This window comes from Anolis carolinensis, chromosome 3 (genome assembly GCF_035594765.1).
Source record: "Anolis carolinensis isolate JA03-04 chromosome 3, rAnoCar3.1.pri, whole genome shotgun sequence".
NCBI lineage: Eukaryota > Metazoa > Chordata > Lepidosauria > Squamata > Dactyloidae > Anolis > Anolis carolinensis.
Window position 1 is genome coordinate 36,140,229 of NC_085843.1, and position 19,725 is coordinate 36,159,953.

Consider the following 19,725-nt stretch of genomic DNA (forward strand, 5'->3'; position numbering starts at 1 on the left):
CTTTTATTGCCACATATTTGGATGTGCCAGTTCAAAACTGCAAAACGAGTGCAGAAAACTCATTGTTTTGGTGCATCTTATCTCCAAAGTTGCAATTTAATTACATAGTGGAACTTTAAATTCCTCTGCTTTCAAGATATTATATTCTCTTCATTGGTCTGAAACAGGGGTTTCCTTATCTTATAATCTATCATTCCTTTTATTTGTTTAGGATGAATCTTTTGCGTCAGGTATCTAGAGTATGGAAAATGGATGGCCTCAACTCCTGCTCTTATAACCTGCTCTCTATGGAGTACAACCCTTTGTATACCAACATTACAGTGGATTTTGGCAGGCCAACGAAGATTTCATAACCATCTCTTTTGTGCCTAATGGGTTTTGTTGGAAAGATTGGGAAGGGGCGTCTTCTAGCATTAGGGCAACTGGACATCCTTGTTTTGGATTATTCCCCAGCAGCAAATACATGGGGTGGTAGTGGGGGGGGGGGGGGGAGAGAAATAATAACATTTTTAATCCCTGGTAATTTTGATAGCTATTCTCTGAGGATAGCACTGGTCTTTTCATGATTGAGTTTAACTGGGGGGACATTTGTATCGGTCAGATTTTTTTTGATAAAAACAATTCTTTTTTTCAGAGAGGAATTCGTCCCTCCCCTCCATCTGAAAGCTATCTTTTTTATAGTTGACATTGAATCTCCACCTTTTTGAAGTGGAAAGAGGGATTTATACAAACAGCACTGCCACACTTTTTCAAACGTGCAAAGATGAGACAAGGGCTTTTTCATTCAACAGAATGAATTCAATTTTCCTACATTTTATACAAAATAGGCTAACAATGTTGACAATGGCAGGTTCTTACACGAATCGGTGATCATCATAAGCAATATCTGAGAGAACGGTATATAGTACTTCCCTGTAAGAACAGATGCAGTGAGAACGAGAGAAAGCAGAAAACTCACTAGAATGTAGCAGGTCTCACCAAAGAGGAGTCTGTTGTCTTAGTTAAGCTTTCCAATTAGTGTGTCAGTTTAAGAATATGTCAGAAGCCTATTTTATTCGTCAGCTAGTTTGTAATAATGGCAGCTGCAAAGTTGTTTTTTTGTATTTAAGAAGGATGGCAAATGAATACAGAATTAACAACAGGTAGGCATTTGAAACTCCCTGCATGATAGGCACACTGTTCCGATGCAGAATTGCCTAGAAACACAGCAAGTGTCTTGTGGAGGAAAGGACTTCTGGGGGCCTTTAATTAACCCTGCATTTTCTATGTAAAAGTATAGCAGGTTTTATTGGGAGGAGTGAAACATCACAACTGCTACAAGGACTTCAACAGTGATATTTCTGTTAGAAGAAAATCAATCTTTGTTTACCAGTTCTATTTTTTAAAAAGAAATAAAAACTAATTGGAATCATTAAAGAAAATATTTTTGGGTGTTACTTTTATTGAGATGTAAAAAGTGTTCAAAAATAAAATTATGAGAAAATATCAAGGTGTCGCTTTGCAAACTCCATGGATGAGATTTGTGTCTTTACCACCTGTACACAAAGCAAATTCACATCTTTCATACTATCTATGTAATTTAGGATGAAATACAAATTAAAGTGGCTGCTTAGGTTAGTTGAGTGAACAAATTAGTTATTACTACTTGTTCCTGGACCAATGATAGGATAAAAGGATAAAAGCTAGGCAGTGTGATCTCCAGAGGCTGCTAGATTGTTGCTACCTCATTTTCTCCTAATTGGCTATACCTCTGAGGACTTCTGGGATATGCAGTCCAACAATATCTAGAAGGGCACATAGTTTTTCCAGTGTTGGGTTAAAGGTTTCTGCTAAATGCTTTGAGGAAAATATTGCTATTCTTTTTTGTGTTTTGACATTTGTCAGAAAATGAGATCAATGTTTGATTAGGATTATAGTAGTACGCTACAAAACAATTTTGCTTCCTCATCCTGCTCTTAAGAAATGTATTGTAAAATAGTTCATGCATTATTACTGGCTTTACATTCTAATATTTATAACAAGTCAAACTGAAAATATGAACCAATCTGCAAAAACAAAAAATAATAAAACAATGTTCTTTGTGGTTGCTGTGAATCCACACCTATGGGAATTATTGTGCCTGCAGAGTTTGGAACCTTTGGGATTTTCCTCAGACTGCTGACAGCCAATGACGATCCTGAGGTCAAGGGCTTAGAAGCTGCTGATGTCGAGAGCATCTAGCCCTTTGCCGGCTGCTTGGCAGAGAAGACTGTCTCATAAAAGAGTGCTTTGAGGTGTTGCTCTCTATTTTTTTCTAGCCATTGGGGAAAATGCTTGGTAATATTTACATAACATAATATGCACCTCCCCAAACACAATAAGCATTTTGAGCGGCCGTCATTATTAGGGATCTTGCCTTTGCAATTGAGGTGCTTCTTAAAAGTAGTAGCCAAGCTGTTCTTCAAAGCCAAATCTTCAGGCTGGTCTGTTGTCAAGTCCGAAGTCCGTGTTTATCCATAGAATTGCAATGAAAAGTGAAGGTTCTTAGCTGCTGGCATGGTGGAGAAAAAAGGCTATGTTGTTGACTGCCATAGTATATATACACTAAGGAGCATGAATGAGGCTACCGCCAAAATGTATTGGAGAGAACTAGAAAGTTCCAAACTGCACTGTGCAGGCACAATTTTTTCCATAGGTGTGAATTCACAGAAGACCACTTGAACCAGTTACAGGTAAGCAACCTGTGTTTATTTGAAACTGATGGAGCCTGCCTAGCGCCTCTTTCACAGTGAGGTATTTGGAGAATCAGGGCTGCCTCACCAGGTCTCGCCTGATATATTTGTGTAACAGAAGCTCCTGGGACACAGAAGTCTCAAAAGTTCAGCTAATAAAACTTGGTAAGAAAGGTTTCCTTTGAAAGTAGCCAAGGCACATCTGAGTTCTTTCATAAGCCAATAGGTTTATTTAAATTCATTGAAAAATACACTTTTACAAAAGTAATACTCTGAAATATAGTTAACATTTAACTGTACTCTTAAAGCCTTAACACTGCTGAAAGAAAATTTGATTTCCAGTGAAAAATAAGCTACAATGAGATGCCTAAAATAGGTCAAATATCCCCATTTATCTTCCAGCCAGTTGCTGGAGGGTATAATAACAGTAAGTACCTATGAGTTTAAATCTAGAATAGGAATTACATGTCTTTTCACATGCTGGACTGCAACTCCTACAAACTAGTTGTAAGAATACTGGAAACTGAAATCCAGCAACATCTGGACGGATGCACAATTTCTACTTGTTATAACCAAAGTTAGCCTTCTCTTTAAGTTTTTTAGTTTACAGCTCACATCAGTCCTGGTCAGTTTGTCAATGGCTGATGGGAATTATGAGCAAAACATCTACAGGGACCTCACATGGAAGGCTGATCTAAGAATTGTTCAAGAATCAGGACGGAGTGTAGGCTTCAGTAGATACTGCACTTCACAACACATATACAACAAATCCATGGGAAGATTGTATAGAAGACCTACTGCTCGTTCCCAGGTTCTTCTGCAGTCAGACTGGGAAGAGGATTTTCCTTTTGGTGAGTTCAAAAGGAAGTGACTAAGTCAAGTCCAGTGTTTGCATAATTTGGGTGCTTTTTCAGGGGTATGCTGTCAGAACAAAGATTATTAGGATGCCTTGACTTTTAATATGCTAGAGAATGCTGTGTTTTATCCCATCACACAGCTTTCCATGGGGACTCTCTGGTGACGGAAATGTCATCTTGCTGCCTGGCTCCCTGACATGCTTCCTACATCTCTCAGTCAGATGTGTGATTTTCATTCCTGAAATTGTTATGGCTTACAGGTAGCTTACCCAAAAAAAAAAAAAAAAAAAGCTTCATCCTCAGAGGGGCAGCTACATCTACCCACCCACATCTTTTTTTTTTCCTGAGAGAACTTCAGCATTGCAAAAAGGCTCACAAGTTGCCAAAACTTGTTTTATTCCCTTCTTTTTTGCCCTGAAGAGAGATCATGGGTGCAGCCCCAATATCCACAGTAATGTTCATATAAAGAGGATACTTCTTCTTTGCCAGAAGTTTGAAGTCAAGAGAATTCATTCCATCATCTTTCCATGTTTCCCTCGTGTGTAACTGGGGTCTGAAGGAAAAGGAAAGCAAAAAATGCAGAATTTATGCATCCCAAGGATAAGGTAAAGGTAAAGGTTTCCCCTGACACTAAGTCCAGTTGTGACCGACTCTGGGGGTTGGTGCTCATCTCCATTTCTAAGCCGAAGAGCCGGCGTTGTCCATAGACATCTCCAAGGTCATGTAGCTGGCATAACTGCATGGAGCGCCGTTACCTTCCCGCCGGAGTGGTACCTATTGATCTACTCACATTTGCATGTTTTCAAACTGCTAGGTTTGCAGGAGCTGGGGCTAACAGCGGGTGCTCATTCCGCTCCTGGGATTTGAACCTGGGACCTTTTGGTCCACAAGTTCAGCAGCTCAGCACTTTAACACACTGTGCCACCAGGGGCCCCCAAGGATAGTAGAGAATAAAAATGGAATAGCTGACAATGTCCAATAGTATTCATAGTGTCACGTGTGTTACACTGTTTTAACACAAAAAGACTTTTTAAAAGCCAATCTGACTGGAAAAAAGAAATTTTGAACATGTTTTCATGGACTACTGTCTATGGGTGTATCTAATGAAGTGAAAACAAAATGCTAGAAATTCAGTTTTCATATTGAGTCTCAAATTTGGTGACTAGATTACTGTATGTCTTTTAATATATAATAGCTTGAGTTTTCAGCAAAGATAAATGAATATTTTTTCTTACACTACAAAGCATGAAGAGTTTTCAAGGAAATCAAGGGACAGGATGAAGACATTTATATCCTGGCTTCCTCCCAATATGGGATGTTCATCAACAGGATATTTGGTGTACAAAAGAATGCCCTTCATAAAAGTCAACAGGCAAAGCAATAAAATAAGCTTATGAAATTAATAATTAAATTCTAGAGAGTTAAGCACCTATCTACCAAATGTGGATGAAGACTGGCAGATGAAATGCTAGCATTTTGCCACATTCTGTGGTCTGGCTCCAGATACAGTCCACCACTGCAAAAAGAGTTTTGGTGGAAGCAAAGCACCCCCACCCCCCAAAAAAACTATTGACGTTGGAGAAGAGAGCTCCCACTTCAAGTTCCTGAAAAGTCCTTTGAAAACTTACCCTTACAATTGCTTTTTTTGGCTAGTGTTTTCTGCCCCTAAGAATTGTTCTGGTTTCATTCCTCACTGCTGTGAAGTAATTGAACAACCAAATGTATATGTCTTTCAGCATATATAGAGTGTCCCCTCACATTTCTAAACTGCCAGAAGCAGTTTGTACTGATAGGATTTAGATTAGTTTCTTATGCAGTTGCCAGGTACCACAGGCTTTTGTTTGCAACACTTCAGTTCAAACACAAACCACATTTTGCTGGCAATTCATCAGATATACACTATTGGAAATGCGAAGGATCCTGTTTGTATCATCTAGAACAGTGGTGTCAAATTTGTAGGCATCCATGTGTTTTGGACTTCAGCTCCCAGAATTCCTTGCCACTGGACAAGCTGGCTAGGGCTTCTGAGGGCTGGGGACATCTGGAAGACCACAAATTTGACACCTCTGATCTAGAATTATGTACTGATCTAAGGACAATTTCATGCTAGTGCTCCATGTCTGATTGGCCTTTCTACAGGGAGGAGAAAGGCACAGGATCAAAGAAAAACCTGTAGTCACCTTATTTCCTGTGGAAAATCAGACAGTTGTGTACCATCCACCGTTTTATATCGTCCAATAACAAGTGGCGTCCGAACTATTTTCATTCCTACAATTTGTATCCTTTTGAAAAGAAGACATAATGGAAAATGTTATTTCAGAGCATAAGGACAATGCATCACAGAAGAGTGCTTCTCAATAAGAAAACACTTTAACCAAGATAAAGTACAGTGCAACAATTCAGTATATACAATTCCCTTTCCAGCTTTCTAAAGTAAAACATTTTCAGTACAGCAGGACCATACCGAGTTCGGTTTGGTTAATTTGTTCATACAGGATGGGTGGAATTAAATTGAACAAGCCTCATTTTCTGACAGTTGTGTCACATTATACAACAGCACAGCACTGCAAGATGCTCCTTCAACTCAAAACATTTTTATGTAGAAAACCCTGGGGACAGTCAATGATAGGCCTTGAGTATGCTCTGCAGAAGACTGCTAAATCTCACCATCTACCACAGCATACAGGAAGGAACTGAATGCTTACTGAGCCCATTTTGAATAGTGTCTTAGCTGTTAAGGATATATTGTTAGTATAATATCTCTACTGTTACACTCCTCCATACTTTATATAAAGCATTTGACCTCCCTTGTTAGGTAGGAAATCTCCCAGTACAGGTCACAAATCATTTTTAAAAATATCCAAGTTTGTCTTTGCCCCTTTCCAAGCTGCAGTCACCGCAAAAATATTTGGCTACCTGATCTTCCTGAAAGTGGCTATAATACAGCTTGATATTGTTGTTTCAGGTAGACATTATGGGGAGTTTGCTAGAAAGAAACTAATGTCATCTTATTCCTATTGCAGCAATTAAGACTCTAGAGCATACAAATAAAACCTTTATGCTCCCAAAGCAGATAGTCCTGTTGCTCTTCCTCAAAGGACAGTTAAGCCTATGAAAAGGGAGGAGAGGCCGACTCCAACTGGTAAAAGCAGCAGTTTAGTGGAGGCGGTGAAAGCAGCTGCTTGGCTTATTCTTAATATTCTAGGTATAAACAAACCAGACAAGCTCGTACAGACTTGAGTATCCCTTATCTAGAAATTCCAAAAGCTACAAAATCCAAAATTCTCCACACAAGACTACTTTTTGGTGCTTCTATGTACACCAACTCTGTTTTATGGACAAAATTATCAAATGTATTATATGTAAAATTACTTTTAAGTTATGTGTGTAAGGTATACATAAAACTCAAATGAATTTTATGTTGAGATTTAGATACTTAACTTACGTATCTCCCGGTCTTTAATAACTGTCCTTGAAAAGTAGTACAGTATTTAAAAATAGTGCATGGGAAAATAAAACTGCCAAATTGGGGCTGGTGTACATTTTCATCTTTTTTCAGTGACTCCGTCCCTCAATCATACCTTTTAGCAATGTCATCATTTTCACCATCTCGATCCCAGTAAGTGTTTGGAAATCCATTGATCTTCATGTAATGTTCTGGCGTTAAAGCAGTCACGCCACCAAAAAATGTCCAGTAGGGCAAGCTACATACAAAAATAAATTCAGGGCGGTATACAAACATAGACCAAAACAAAACATCTTGTGGAGTTGTCATCAAATGGCTATAAAATATCAGAATAATAACTTTTTCTTCAGTTTCACATGCAGCATAAACTGAAGTAGTTTTCATATTAATGCACATTTAGCATTCACACCAGAGTAGAAAGAACTGTGTGTATATTTGCTTATGGAAAAAGTTCATGGGTTCATCATACAGAGTTCTATCAAGTTTCAATGCTGCTGCACCCCAATGCTAAGACTATGATCCTACATATAGTTGAGATGGAAGTAAGTCTTATTTGGATAAACAGCAATGAGTCTTGATTAATTACTGTACATTTAATTTCAAGGTGCTGAGCAACAACTACATAGCTTTTCAGTAAAACATTACAAAATATTATCCAGACATAGAGGCAAATACCTTGGGCAAAAATTTAGTGATGTTAAGTTATTCACAGTACTTTCATAGAAGTGAGACATGCTAACGGTTTCGAAAACCATCCTCCCAAAATTAAATTATTTAAGAAATGACCTAAAGAGCAAATTTGAAAGGCAGGGTTGAGTTCAACTGGCAATATACCGGTATGAACTATAGAAGCACCCTGGAACTGACTGTTGTGTGCCTGCAAGTCATTTCCAGCTAATGGTGACCCAAAGGCAAAACTATCTTGGCAAGATTTGTTCAGAAGGAGTTTGCCTTTGCCTTCTTCTGACCTAGAACTGGTACTGATTTTTAATTACCATTACAAGGGAACTTGCTTTTCTTTGTAACAAATACTTAATTCTTACTAAAGTACAAATAAGTTAACACTGTTTTGCTGAAAGTACGATAATAAATTTCTCTAGACTAAATCTAATATATGTCTTACTTAAATGAATGGCTCTTGTCAGTCACAACTAAATTAACTTCTCGTTGATTTATGTGGGTCTACTCCAGAAAGAACTAAAGTTGGATTTGGCCCTCTATGAAGATAAATCTAACTCCACAGAAGCAATCTGGGCATTTATCAGGACAACATGCAATAAACGCCTAAAACATATTTATACTGAGAACGTAACATAAGACAGTGTGTATAAGATTACAACCCAAAAGTGTCAAATAGATGATTCACATGCAACAAATTGGTTATTTTCTGTTATACAGAAGTCTGTATACTTACTGGCAAAAGGGAAATGTATAGAGACAGCAGACCCACAATTTACTGAAAAATTATCTCACTTTCCATCATCTTCACCAATAGCTTCAGCACTTAATTCTTTGCATCAGTATTTTAGCATTGTTAATGAAGATTTAGCTAGTTTTAATTTTACCACAACTATTTGGATTTTCTGTTTGCATTAACTGTATCCTTTTCCTCACAACATTAATATTTCTAATTTTGGTACCAATTCCTACTCATTAAATTCCTACTCATTTAAATCAGAAACAGATAATAGGAATTGTACACAAAGAAGGGCATATAAAATTATGCATCCATTCTTTACTGTTTACATTAACTATACAGTTCTTTAAAAACAGAAAGAAATCTTCCCTCTTGGCTCTTTTTAATTCTCTAGAAGCACTGATTTACATGACAATATTTGCCCTAATCATACTGAAAGTTCTCAACACAATAAAAATGAAATTACCTGTAATCTAACACGTCAATGGCAGAAGACATGAGTTTGGGGTAATATTCTTCACAGATATAAACATTATAATCATTCTCTGGAATGAGATCCACATTGTGCAGAAGCAGGCAGTCCCAGTCATCATCCTTCAGGGCCTCACGGACTCCAACATTAAGGAGTTTTGCTCGGTTAAATGGACCACTTCCATCCTGGTAAGAGAGCATGCAATTCAGTCACAGACTAAATGAATAAAGTGATAACAAGGCAATGTCTACTCACAAAATGCAGATTGTATCACCCTTTTGATACAGAAGATAATTATGTGATTGGTTGAGTCATATAATGTTTTTTTAAAAGAAAAGTAGACCTTCTGCTGTCTAATATCAGTGGGAAGAGCTAGTATTATTATTGGTGGAATTAACACTTCAAACAAAACAGGCTGAACACTGGGAAGAGGTCCAATCATGAGAAAAGGAGGACTGAATCAGAAGTGCAGAATAACAAATGAATTAAATAGTAAGATCCTGAAAATGGATAATGCAAAGCGAAGGAAGGGACAGAAGAAACAGAATAATCATGCTCTGGACCAAGCATCCTGACATCTTCAGGATTCTTATTACACTGAAGAGGCAGCAGTTCTAAAGTGAAGAATAGAAATGGGAATTTTTGGGATTCATAGCTGTAAAAGACAAGGCTGAATGTGCATGACACAAAAATATTCCCTTCCTAACAAGCATCCCCTTTAATATTTTCCCTTGGTTACCAATAATTATTTTTAAAAATCATCAAGTGACCACATGAACTGAGTGCTTCTTTCCCAAAAGGATGCATGGTAATAGTCTGGACAAGGCAGAATATACAGCATTTCTCCTGCCTGGCACAAAAAACAGCATGGCTGATTAAAAGATAACCCACATAAAATTCAGAAAGCTCTTTCATCCTTGAAATTTCATCTCTCTAAGTTTTCATATAAAGCAACTTTTGCTCTTACTATGAATTTTGTAGACAATCGCAAGTAGTAGACTGAATGACAAATACACATGTTTGTGTTAGTATAATTCATTTACATATACATGTGAGCTGAGCTAGGGACTTCAAATATGCCTTTGGCTGGGCTTACCTGATGGATCAAGTAGATACAGTAGTAAAGCTGTTGACGCTGGAGGAAGGGATGAAGGTAATAGAGAAAGTGGTGCAACTGCCTCTCACGATTCCTGTGGGGTACGATGACAGCAGTTTTGTAACTGGCTAGGCAATGAGGAGGGCTATAGCAGCCACCCGACTGGACATATGGGTTTTTGTCAATTATTGTTCTTTCACTGGGTAGGATATCGAAGGTGATAGTCAAGGGTCCAACTGTAGAAGACAAGTTTGTGTGTGAGTGAGAGAAGACTACTGTGAAATACAAGTTTCATGATCAGTGTTTACATTCACTGGGACAAATCATTCTCCAACGTTGATGGTGGCAATTTGGAGAAGAGTCAGGTATATTGTTTTTCTAGCAGACAGTACTTCTAAAAGCCTTGTTTTAACAATAAAAGGATGGTATATAAGCCTTGAGCTCTCATGCACGTTATTTTCTTCCTCTGGAGGCGTTTAATGTCTATGGCTTGAATTCTATTCTTAGTTCCCAACAATGAGATTAATCTCTGTGTTGACTCGCTATTCTACAGTTGATTCAATATGCCTACTGTAAATGGTGGTAACCAACAAGATACCCACCTGCCTTTGTAAACTATGATCTCAATTTAGTAAATAACTAAATCACAGTTTGTCCAGGTTTGGACACACATCAAGGTGCAGATAGTCTTAAATAAAAACAAATTATTCTGAACACATTGCAACCACAACAGAGGAAGAAAGGGAACATAATCCAAGAATTATTCCTGTAAACGTTCCATCTGGTGGCTATGACAGGATGTAAAATCTACATTGAGCAGGCATCATAAAGAAGCTAATCAACTTCATATGAATTTTTCAGTTGTATCATGTTTCTTATTCCTTCAACGAGGAAAAATAAAGCTGTGGAATCAATCCTTAATTCGTTTCTACATAGCAAATGCTATTAAGTATACAATGCAGCTTCCCAGGGTCACTCAAGTCACAGCACTTCAATTAACATTTTAAAATTAAAAATGTTCCATTTTCACAAACAAAAGCCTTGACACCAGAGGTTAGAACAAAACCATACATTGACCAACTACTTAATATTCTGATAGATTGATCCTGCTTATAATAGGGCTATTCCAACTGCTGGGCGAGCATGTAGATGAACATAACATTGCACCAGCAGAGCAAGGTCGTTGCAGAAATGTGCTGGTTTAGAGCTAAAGGATTTAGAGCTAAGAGAGGTAATGCATATCAAAGTATCCCCCACAGTTTAAGATTTATATGGAGCAAATCAATGATTCATGCAATTCAAGCAAGTCTATGGATTGTCATTGCATAATGGAACAGATCTTTGTTATTTCATATACATGTAAGACAAAGTACCATGGGTCAGCAATGAAACGAGCAAAACCAACACAAACAGTATGGCAGTCTCTTTCAACAGTTTTATATACCAGACAATTAGAACAGATTAGAAAATACTGAAAATTCCAATAACATCAAATGAGGAAATTCAAAATATTTATTTAATGAGGATGAAATTAAGAGATGATGATGACTAACATGCAATATTAACAATGAAATTATGACAGTTTCAATTTTCCATTTCTGCATAATTTAAATCAGGTTCTAAACTATTACTTGAGTAACTTTACATCTGAATTTTAAGATTAGGACATTTCTATAACTTCCATAGGCTTCAAGTGGTAAAAAGAACATTTTGGTTTTGAATTGTTAAGTCTAATTGAAGCATTATTTCTTAGAAGCTCTTATTTATATTAGGTTGGTTCATTTACCATACATTTGTGTGACACCAGTATGATTTTGCATCTAAAGGATTGCAATCTTGACAGATATTTGTGACTCTTAGCCCTTATAACTTAAACACCCTTAAAACATCTGCTTTACATTTCTTAATAGTTCTTTAGATGATACTTCATAGCAAGAGCTAGCCAGGACACCATTCTAAGACAAGGCAGAGAACATCAGCCCAAATTTCAAAATTGGGGTTTTATCACTGTTGCCAAGACAAGCTCATTTTGATAATACAAAAAGTATCTGAATAAGGCTTGATAATGCTCAATTCCTAGCTTTGACTAAGTAGTTGCAAAATGTCCATATTATTCGCACATCCTCAATAAAGTATGGTGGATATTGTTCTTTGTTCTTCTTGGTAGCATTTTAATTAAGGTTATCATTTACTGATGCTACAGTTCTGCTTTTTAATCCTGCCATCTACTGAAAGCTCAAAGTCTACACTTAACAATGCCCATGTAAAATGAGAGAAAGGAAATATTGTATGTATGTAGCCTGCCACCTACTTAGTTGCTTGATCCTGTCCTGTGAATTTCTAATCTGGCCAAGAGAAGGAAGCAGGAAGGGGACCAACCTTTATATTGACTATCACAGCCTTGGAGTAGATTATAATTTATGGAAACTTCCAATTCTACAGTTTGATGCTGCAATTTTCTAGTTTTTCTGTGATTTTGTCTACTGTCAGGATCATTATAGCTGGGCTCTGTTTGCTGGGTGAAGGATGTCTCCAAAACAGAGACTATGTTGGGGAGCAGTGGAAAATCACAGAAGATGACACAATACCCAGGAAAGCCAGAATGGCCTCCTCCCTGTTGTCCTTCTGTCAGCAGGCTAAAAGCTTTTTATTCAGATAGGCTTTTAAATAAGAAGGTTTATAACATCAAGCCAGGGGGTGCTGTGGTTTTTAGCTTTGATTATGTTTTTATGGATTTTAACTGTGAATGTTTTAATACCATTGATATTTAATTATGTTTTAATGTTTGTATATTTTTAGATTTTAAATTGTATTGAAATTATTTTAATGTAAGCTTCTTTGAGTCTTCCTTATGGATAGAAAAAAAGTGAGAAATACATAAACAATAATAATGTACAAAGACATTTGCATTATCATGAGAAAATGCAGTGGAACAGAATGTTGTGTTTGATCAATTCAGATAGCATAGGTACCCTTGGAAACAGATGTCATGCATCAAAAAGGCTGGTAGTGAATGTTATGTGAGTGATATAACAATATAACCCAGGGATGGTCTTATACTTGCTAAAATCATCATGCAGGCACATCCTGAAGCATCTGCTATTAGAAGGAACCAAGTCAAGAATCTACTTCAGTGTCTTTGTCTTGGGGGTACAAAACTAGAACTGCTCCTAACATAAGTTGCCTTTTGAAGTTCTGCAAACAGTCCAAACTGTGTTATAGACAAGAAATAATAATTCTTTCTCCTTCAGTTGTACCTGAACTTTCACTAAATCTACAATTAGATCTTTTCTAAATACTGTAAAGTATTATTATCTACAAAACATTGCTACAATACAGAAAAGTTCCAAAAATATGACTTACAAACCAGCTACTGTATTTAATATAAGCAGTCTCGCATAAATACACTATAAAAGAATAGTGTCTGACCTATCCTCAAGAATTCATTATCAAATAGGTATTTTGACTGTTCTTACAATATTTCAGATTTTTCAGTTTTCTAATTTGGCTGAAAAGGAAAAGAACAGTATCTATAAAAAGAATGACTTAATAATTCATCTTAAACAGCTTGTCAACTAGCCTAAGGTAAGCACTATTTGGTCCATTAACGGGTTATCCAGTTTCAACTCTATGTTAGTAATTGAGATCCCACCATATGCAATGTAGCACATAAGAAGACAAAGACACAAAGTAGCAGACATGGTCATGAGAATATATACTTGTTGCCTAGACTCAAAATATAGAAAGAGAAATGCAAATATTTTCTATTGGATAGAGAAACTGGATGGAAATATATTTTGAAATCCCATCATTAGAAAAGCCACAGGTGACTTTTCTCTCTTAAAAACCAGACAAAAAGTTATCTATTTCCATCTATTTTTCCAATACTAGTAACTAATACTGAGCTTGCTTCAGCACATCAGTACAACTGGGGCATATCCCAGCACAAAATGGACACATATCTATATACTACAAAGACATACATTCAATGATACTGTAAAAGTGGCAGGTGGCTCCTCACCCTGCTCACTCACACCAGATAATTTCCCAGCCCCAACAACAGGATTTTAAGACATGGAAAATTGCAGAAAGAAGAGGAAACTGCCCTCATACAACATCTATTGATAGACACAGCCTGTTGAGTAGTGCCCATAACATCTGTATATGGTTTCCACATCTTAGTCAAATAATTAAGCTGTTGCACTGACCCAGATCAACTTATGACCCTAGGTCTGTGGAAGAAAAAAGGGTATTTTACTCTGCACTTCAACAAATTAATGTCATACATACCATTCATCACAGTATCGGATGTGCAGTATCGCATAGTTGTTTTATCAAGAACAGGGGCATACAAACTGAGATTTGTATACACATCTTCTGTTTTTGAATAGTCCACTTGGTTAGGTATATCTAAATGATCCTGAAGCACAACTGAAGAGCTGCCTCTGTACAGTAGCAAGATAAATATTGCTTGAAAGATTATCAAGAAAATTAGGAAACAAGGATTTTCAATGCGAGAAAGTGTGGATTTCCTCCAAAACGCCATAAGTCAACTGTACAAAATATTAAATTCTTCAGGACACTTCAGTGTTTCATGGCTACAGTGGTTTAAAAGCAATAAATATTCCTGTTGGACAGCAGAGTAAGGGAGCTAGCATTTTTTGGGAAGTATCCTACATCTTCAGTGCAATATTATATAATTCACATATTATTCCAGAGGAACATTTCAGATTTTAGCCATCTTCTGTGCATCTTCACCCAATATTCCATTATTCAATCTGAAATAAATATGAGAGAAACATAAAAATGTATTAATACGGAATTTCACAATTTTTTTCTCTTCTAACTCAATATAAAAGCACTGATTCCTATGAAGATGATTTTAGATTAAGAAAGGTTGCAATCTCTGTATGAAGTGTAATATGGCTCCAAATCACCTCTTTCTGAGGCCTGAGCGAGCCACTGTCAATCAAAATTAGCAAATACTGGACTATTTGGACAAAAGAGTTGAATGTATATGATCTATATATACTAGAAGTGAGAACTGTGAATCTCTGTTCACTTACTTTCTTAATTTATATAAATGTATAAGCCTTTAAAGTTATTTAATGTGAAACATGAGCACAACAAGGTGGCTAAGATAAAAATTTTATAGTTTCTGATTTATGTAGACACTCGTATGGTTTACTTGGGAAGATCTGGATGGGAAGGAAAGGTTGCTATTACTTTTGGGGCTGAAAAAGCATGACTTGCCCAAGGTTACCCAGTGGGTTTCCAAAGCTGAATAGGGATTTGAACCCTTGTCTCCTGGAGTCAGAGGTCCCATCTACACTGCCATATAATGCAGTTAAACTGCATTATATGGCAGTGTAGATGGAGCCCAAGTCCAACAATCAAACCATTACATCTCACTGGCTCTCTCATTTAGTTGTTATTCCGGATATATACAATCCATTCTCCCTTCCTTCTGTCAAAGAAGGGAGAACTATTTCAAAATGCAGATGTTAACGACATCTCTGAGACAAATATAGACCTTCACACTCCAGATGAACGTATTGAGAGGGATAACCAATAATGCTCTTTTCTATTATAGAAATATTATTTTAAATGAGACAGATTAACACTAGTTCTAGGTACTAATTAGCTACACCCTTGCAAACTATTCCAGCATATTGCTATACCTTTACAGTTTTACATTTCTTGTTTGTTAATTTACCGTAGCTGCTTAACGTCAGCTCTTATTCATGTTTTGTGCCTCCATAACAGCTTTTCAATTATTTTACATACAGAACTTCACCCTCATCTACTCACTTCTTTTCATCCTACCTTTCGCCTCCAATCATCTGGCGTCTCTCCCTCATACTCCAACCCTGTTGTCTGAATAGTCTGAATCTGGGTGCTTCACTACACAATTGCAGCACTGTATTCCAGTTTAATTGACACAGGGACATCACATGCTTTATAGTTGGGTGAGGCACTAGAGCTCTCTGGCTATGAATTCTAAGGCTGGGTCTACACTGCCATATAATCCAGTTTGAACTGCACTAACCTGCATTATATGAGTCCACACACTTACCATATAATGCAGTTCAAACTGCATTATATGGCAGTGTAAATCTAGCATATGTGCATCCCTCAAGTGCAAATTCTTGTATTCCATAAGACTGAATCGTGATAGTGGAATCATACTGCGATGATTGGTCGTTCTTTTTTAAGATTTAATATTTATTGATTTTTAATACAAAATAAGTCACTACAGAATAATCAATATTCAGAGAGAGACAAGGAAGAAAGAAAAAGAAAAACATTATACACACACACACACACACATAGTATGACACTGTATTTGCTGGGGATACACTCCACAGTGGATACCTGAAAGTATGGATAATAGCGAACCCTAAATTTTGACTATACTTGGGCTGGAAGCATACCATAGAATACTACTACAGGACCTGAAAGAATGGGCTGGAAGAATGCCATAGGATTGCACTGAATGACCTAGAGAGGTCCACAAACACTTACAGAGAAATATTTTAGAAGTGTCAGTGAAACTGTGGATAATGAGTCCTGGAGAAGCAAGTTATATAGTATATTATCACACACACACACACACACACACACAAAGCTAACCCTAACCTAAACTAAAGTGACCATATATTACTAAAACACTAATCTATTACAATAAATACAACCTAACCAATCACTAACTGGAACACAAAAGAACTCTGAATCCTCTCACCCCTCCCTACATAAAATGATGAGAAAAAGGAAAAACCAATAAAAATATATTAATGCACCATTACAGATCTAACTAAATTCAATTGACTAGAGTTAATAGTAACCATATCTACAGATTATTACATCATTAGATGTCTTATAGCTCAAAAAGCCCATTAATGGTTTCCCATCTTTCAGCAAACCTTCAATTGATTCGTCTTTTGTTTTATTTTTAAATAATGTTAATATATATATTTATTCATTTTTTCAGCAGTATAATTATACAATTTGTAAAGTTACGAATTTTGCAATATATCACTTGTACCACCAATATATGCATTAAGACTAAATTCTCCACCTTCCATCACCTACAAATAATAATCAGTCATAAATAAAATAAAAATAATCATAAGTAAAATAAAAGGTGAAAATGGACTTCCCACCTCCCAACCTAAACACGAACGCTGAAAATATTGTCATCCTGCTAACTTCTTATGTTAAACAACTTCTTTTATTATACCTTACTATCTCAATATTTAACTTAACCTTCAAAACCCTGTTTGGTTTGTCTTTTGAAACTCACATCAATTTGGCAATCGGGGCAAAGTCTGCAAAGATAGTGCTGTAATTTAGTATGAAAGATCCCTCTGTCTTTTGCCCCAAGCAGATAACTTTGTTGAACCGATTTCTACTTGGAGATTCAATCTCTACTTCCTCCATATGCTTTCAAGTCACCTATATGGCAACCCAATTTAGTTCACACTGCTTTCTCTGGCAAGAGGTATACCGAGGTGGTTTTATCAGTTTCTTCTTCTACTACTAACCAGAACTGACTCCACTTAGATTTCAGGACTATGGGATCTAGTACCTATAGTGTATTTAGGGCCTACGGGGAGCTATGATTCGCTTGCAGTTCTAAGCTACTGTACATTATACCCATTTTACAGGGAAGGTGATTTCTGAAGAATATTTTCTTTTATTTCTCAAGAACAGGGGTCCCCAAACTAAGGCCTGGGAGGCAGATTCAGCCAAGATGGTTTACCTGGATCCCGCTCTAAACTTTAGACTACAGCTGCCTCTGCCATTCACGTCCTGCTGCTACCTCTACCCTCTTCTTGCTCCTTAAATCTCCTTTCCTTTATCTCCCTCCAAACAAAGGGATTGCTTCTTAAATCTCCTTTCCTTTCAGCCTCAGACGGAGACAAATTTCCTTTAAATAAATATTGACAACAAAACTCTGTGATAGGGTTGCCCTAAGTCTGAAACAACTTGAAGGCAACAACAAACCACAATCAACAGTGAACTGGCTCTCTTCTTAAAGGGTTTGGGGATCCCTGCTCAAGAACATGTAAGAAAGTGAGGAGAGAAAGGAGAAGGTAATAAAAAGATCACCACTGTGTTGTCAAAGGCTTTCATGGCTGGAATCACAGGGTTGTTGGAGAGACCTTTTTGCTCCAGTTCAAAGACATTCTCTCCATGTAAATGGGAGAAGACACTCCCACCTCCTTACTATTTTTGTCTGCAACCGGTTCAGTACAAAAGGGTTATGCGGAAAGGTTTGGTAATGCACTGGTCTTGTGCTTTTTAAAGAGTTTTCACTTTTCAAAATCCAATTTATCCCATGAAGTGAAACTTAAGGGAGGAACATGAAGCAGGTCACAATACTGCTGGATCTACATACATTGCAATATAATCCAGTATCTGAATCCAGATTATCCACTTTGAACTGGATTAAATTAATGAGTTTACACACTGCCATATAATCCAATTCAAAGCAGATAATCTGGGTTAATAAACTGGATTATATGGCAGTGTAGGGCCCCTTCCACACAGATGAATAAAATCCCGTATTTTCTGCTTTGAACTAGAATATATGGCAGTGTGGAGTCTGATAGGTCAGTTCAAAGCAGATATTGTGGGATTTTCTGCCTTGATATTCTGGGTTATATGGCTGTGTGGAAGGGCCTTAGATGAGGCCCCCATTGATTAAACTTCTCTCTCTTCAAATATATGTCCTTCAAAACATATACACTCAACAGCTTATAATTATGGATTTCTCCCCTCCCCCCAATTTTCTTTCCCCCCAAAAGTACACAGTTGGCCCTTTACACCCACAGATTTGGCATCCATGAATTCAACCATCCATTGCTTGAAAATATGTTTACAAAATTATAAAAACCAAACCCTGACACCATTTTACTACGCCACTGCATACAACCTGAGCACCCACAAAATTGCCCCACTTGCCTAGTTTCCAATAGACCTCACAACCTCTGAGGATGCCTGCCATGGATGTGGGTGAAACATCAGGAGAGAATGCTTCTGGAATATGGCCATAAAGCCCAGAAAACTCACAGCAACCCACTACAGTATACCAGTGGTTCTCAATCTGTTAGGATTTCTAGGAATTGAAGGCCAAAACATCTGGGGACTCACAGCACTATTCCACTTACTAATTTAAGGGGGAGGGGGAAACACCCAGCATTCTAAAAGTGGGACGCATCTACACAGTAGAATTAATGCAGTTTGACACCACTTTAACTGCTATGGGTCAATGCTATGGCATAGTGAGAGTTTTGATTTGGTGAGGAAACAGCACTCTTTGGCAGAACCACAACTCCAGTGACCACACAGTATTGAGCCTGGAGAGTTGAAGTAGTGTCAAACTGAATTCATTCCACAGTGGGGCTGTGAACTTCTCCCCTGGGCCTCTCACCGACTGGAGACCGATATGGGCTGGAAGGCAACCGACTCTATCTATGAGGGGGCTCACATGTCAATCATCTCCCCTTCCATCCATCCCTCCTCACCTGACCAATAAGGGGGGAGGGGGAGAGAAGAGAGAAGCAACGGCTCACCTGCTCGAGCGGCGCGCGCGCGAGCAGCACTTCCGCCACACGGCTCCCCTCCCAAGGACACGCCCCCTCCCCCTGGCCACGCCCCCTCTGTTTATTCCCTCCGTTCTCTATATTTTGCATAACAACGG

At 37.5% G+C, this 19,725-nt stretch overlaps 2 protein-coding genes across 7 annotated transcripts in view; one reads left to right on the forward strand and one right to left on the reverse strand.

Moving 5' to 3' along the window:
* The window catches only part of b4galt4 (beta-1,4-galactosyltransferase 4), a 56,310-nt gene extending 54,889 nt beyond the window's left edge, over nucleotides 1–1,421 (forward strand). For all 3 annotated transcript variants that reach the window (XM_062974742.1, XM_008107895.3, XM_062974743.1), the window contains one exon: nucleotides 212–1,421. In XM_062974742.1, the coding sequence (XP_062830812.1) occupies nucleotides 212–353 (142 nt within the window). In that variant the 3' untranslated portion in view covers nucleotides 354–1,421. The remainder of the gene's footprint in view (nucleotides 1–211) is intronic.
* LOC100557158 (beta-1,4-galactosyltransferase 3) lies at nucleotides 1,422–19,684 on the reverse strand. 4 transcript variants are annotated; one of them, XM_008107894.3, is made up of 8 exons: nucleotides 19,598–19,684; nucleotides 14,310–14,797; nucleotides 10,020–10,255; nucleotides 8,918–9,108; nucleotides 7,150–7,272; nucleotides 5,749–5,850; nucleotides 4,044–4,121; nucleotides 1,422–1,826 (listed from the first exon to the last, which is right to left on the reverse strand). In XM_008107894.3, the coding sequence occupies exons 2-8, from the start codon at nucleotides 14,563–14,565 to the stop codon at nucleotides 1,817–1,819; spliced, it is 996 nt and encodes a 331-aa protein (XP_008106101.1). In that variant the 5' UTR covers nucleotides 14,566–14,797; nucleotides 19,598–19,684; the 3' UTR covers nucleotides 1,422–1,816. The 4 variants fall into 4 exon arrangements, with proteins under 4 accessions (XP_008106101.1, XP_008106100.1, XP_003219196.1 ...); XM_008107893.3 differs by having other exon boundaries at nucleotides 1,422–1,829; XM_003219148.4 differs by lacking the exon at nucleotides 1,422–1,826 and having other exon boundaries at nucleotides 2,919–4,121.
* Nucleotides 19,685–19,725: the final 41 nt, after the last annotated feature.

Excerpts from the sequence above, each read along its gene's own strand:
- LOC100557158 (XM_003219148.4), bottom strand. The coding sequence starts at position 14,565 with ATGGCGTTTTGGAGGAAATCCACACTTTCTCGCATTGAAAATCCTTGT. Across the intron at positions 7,273-8,917 it reads ATTGACGTGTTAGATTACAG|CTTGCCCTACTGGACATTTT; the intron begins GTAATTTCATTT and ends TTTTGTATGTAG. Across the intron at positions 5,851-7,149 it reads AATGATGACATTGCTAAAAG|GATACAAATTGTAGGAATGA; the intron begins GTATGATTGAGG and ends TCTTTTCAAAAG.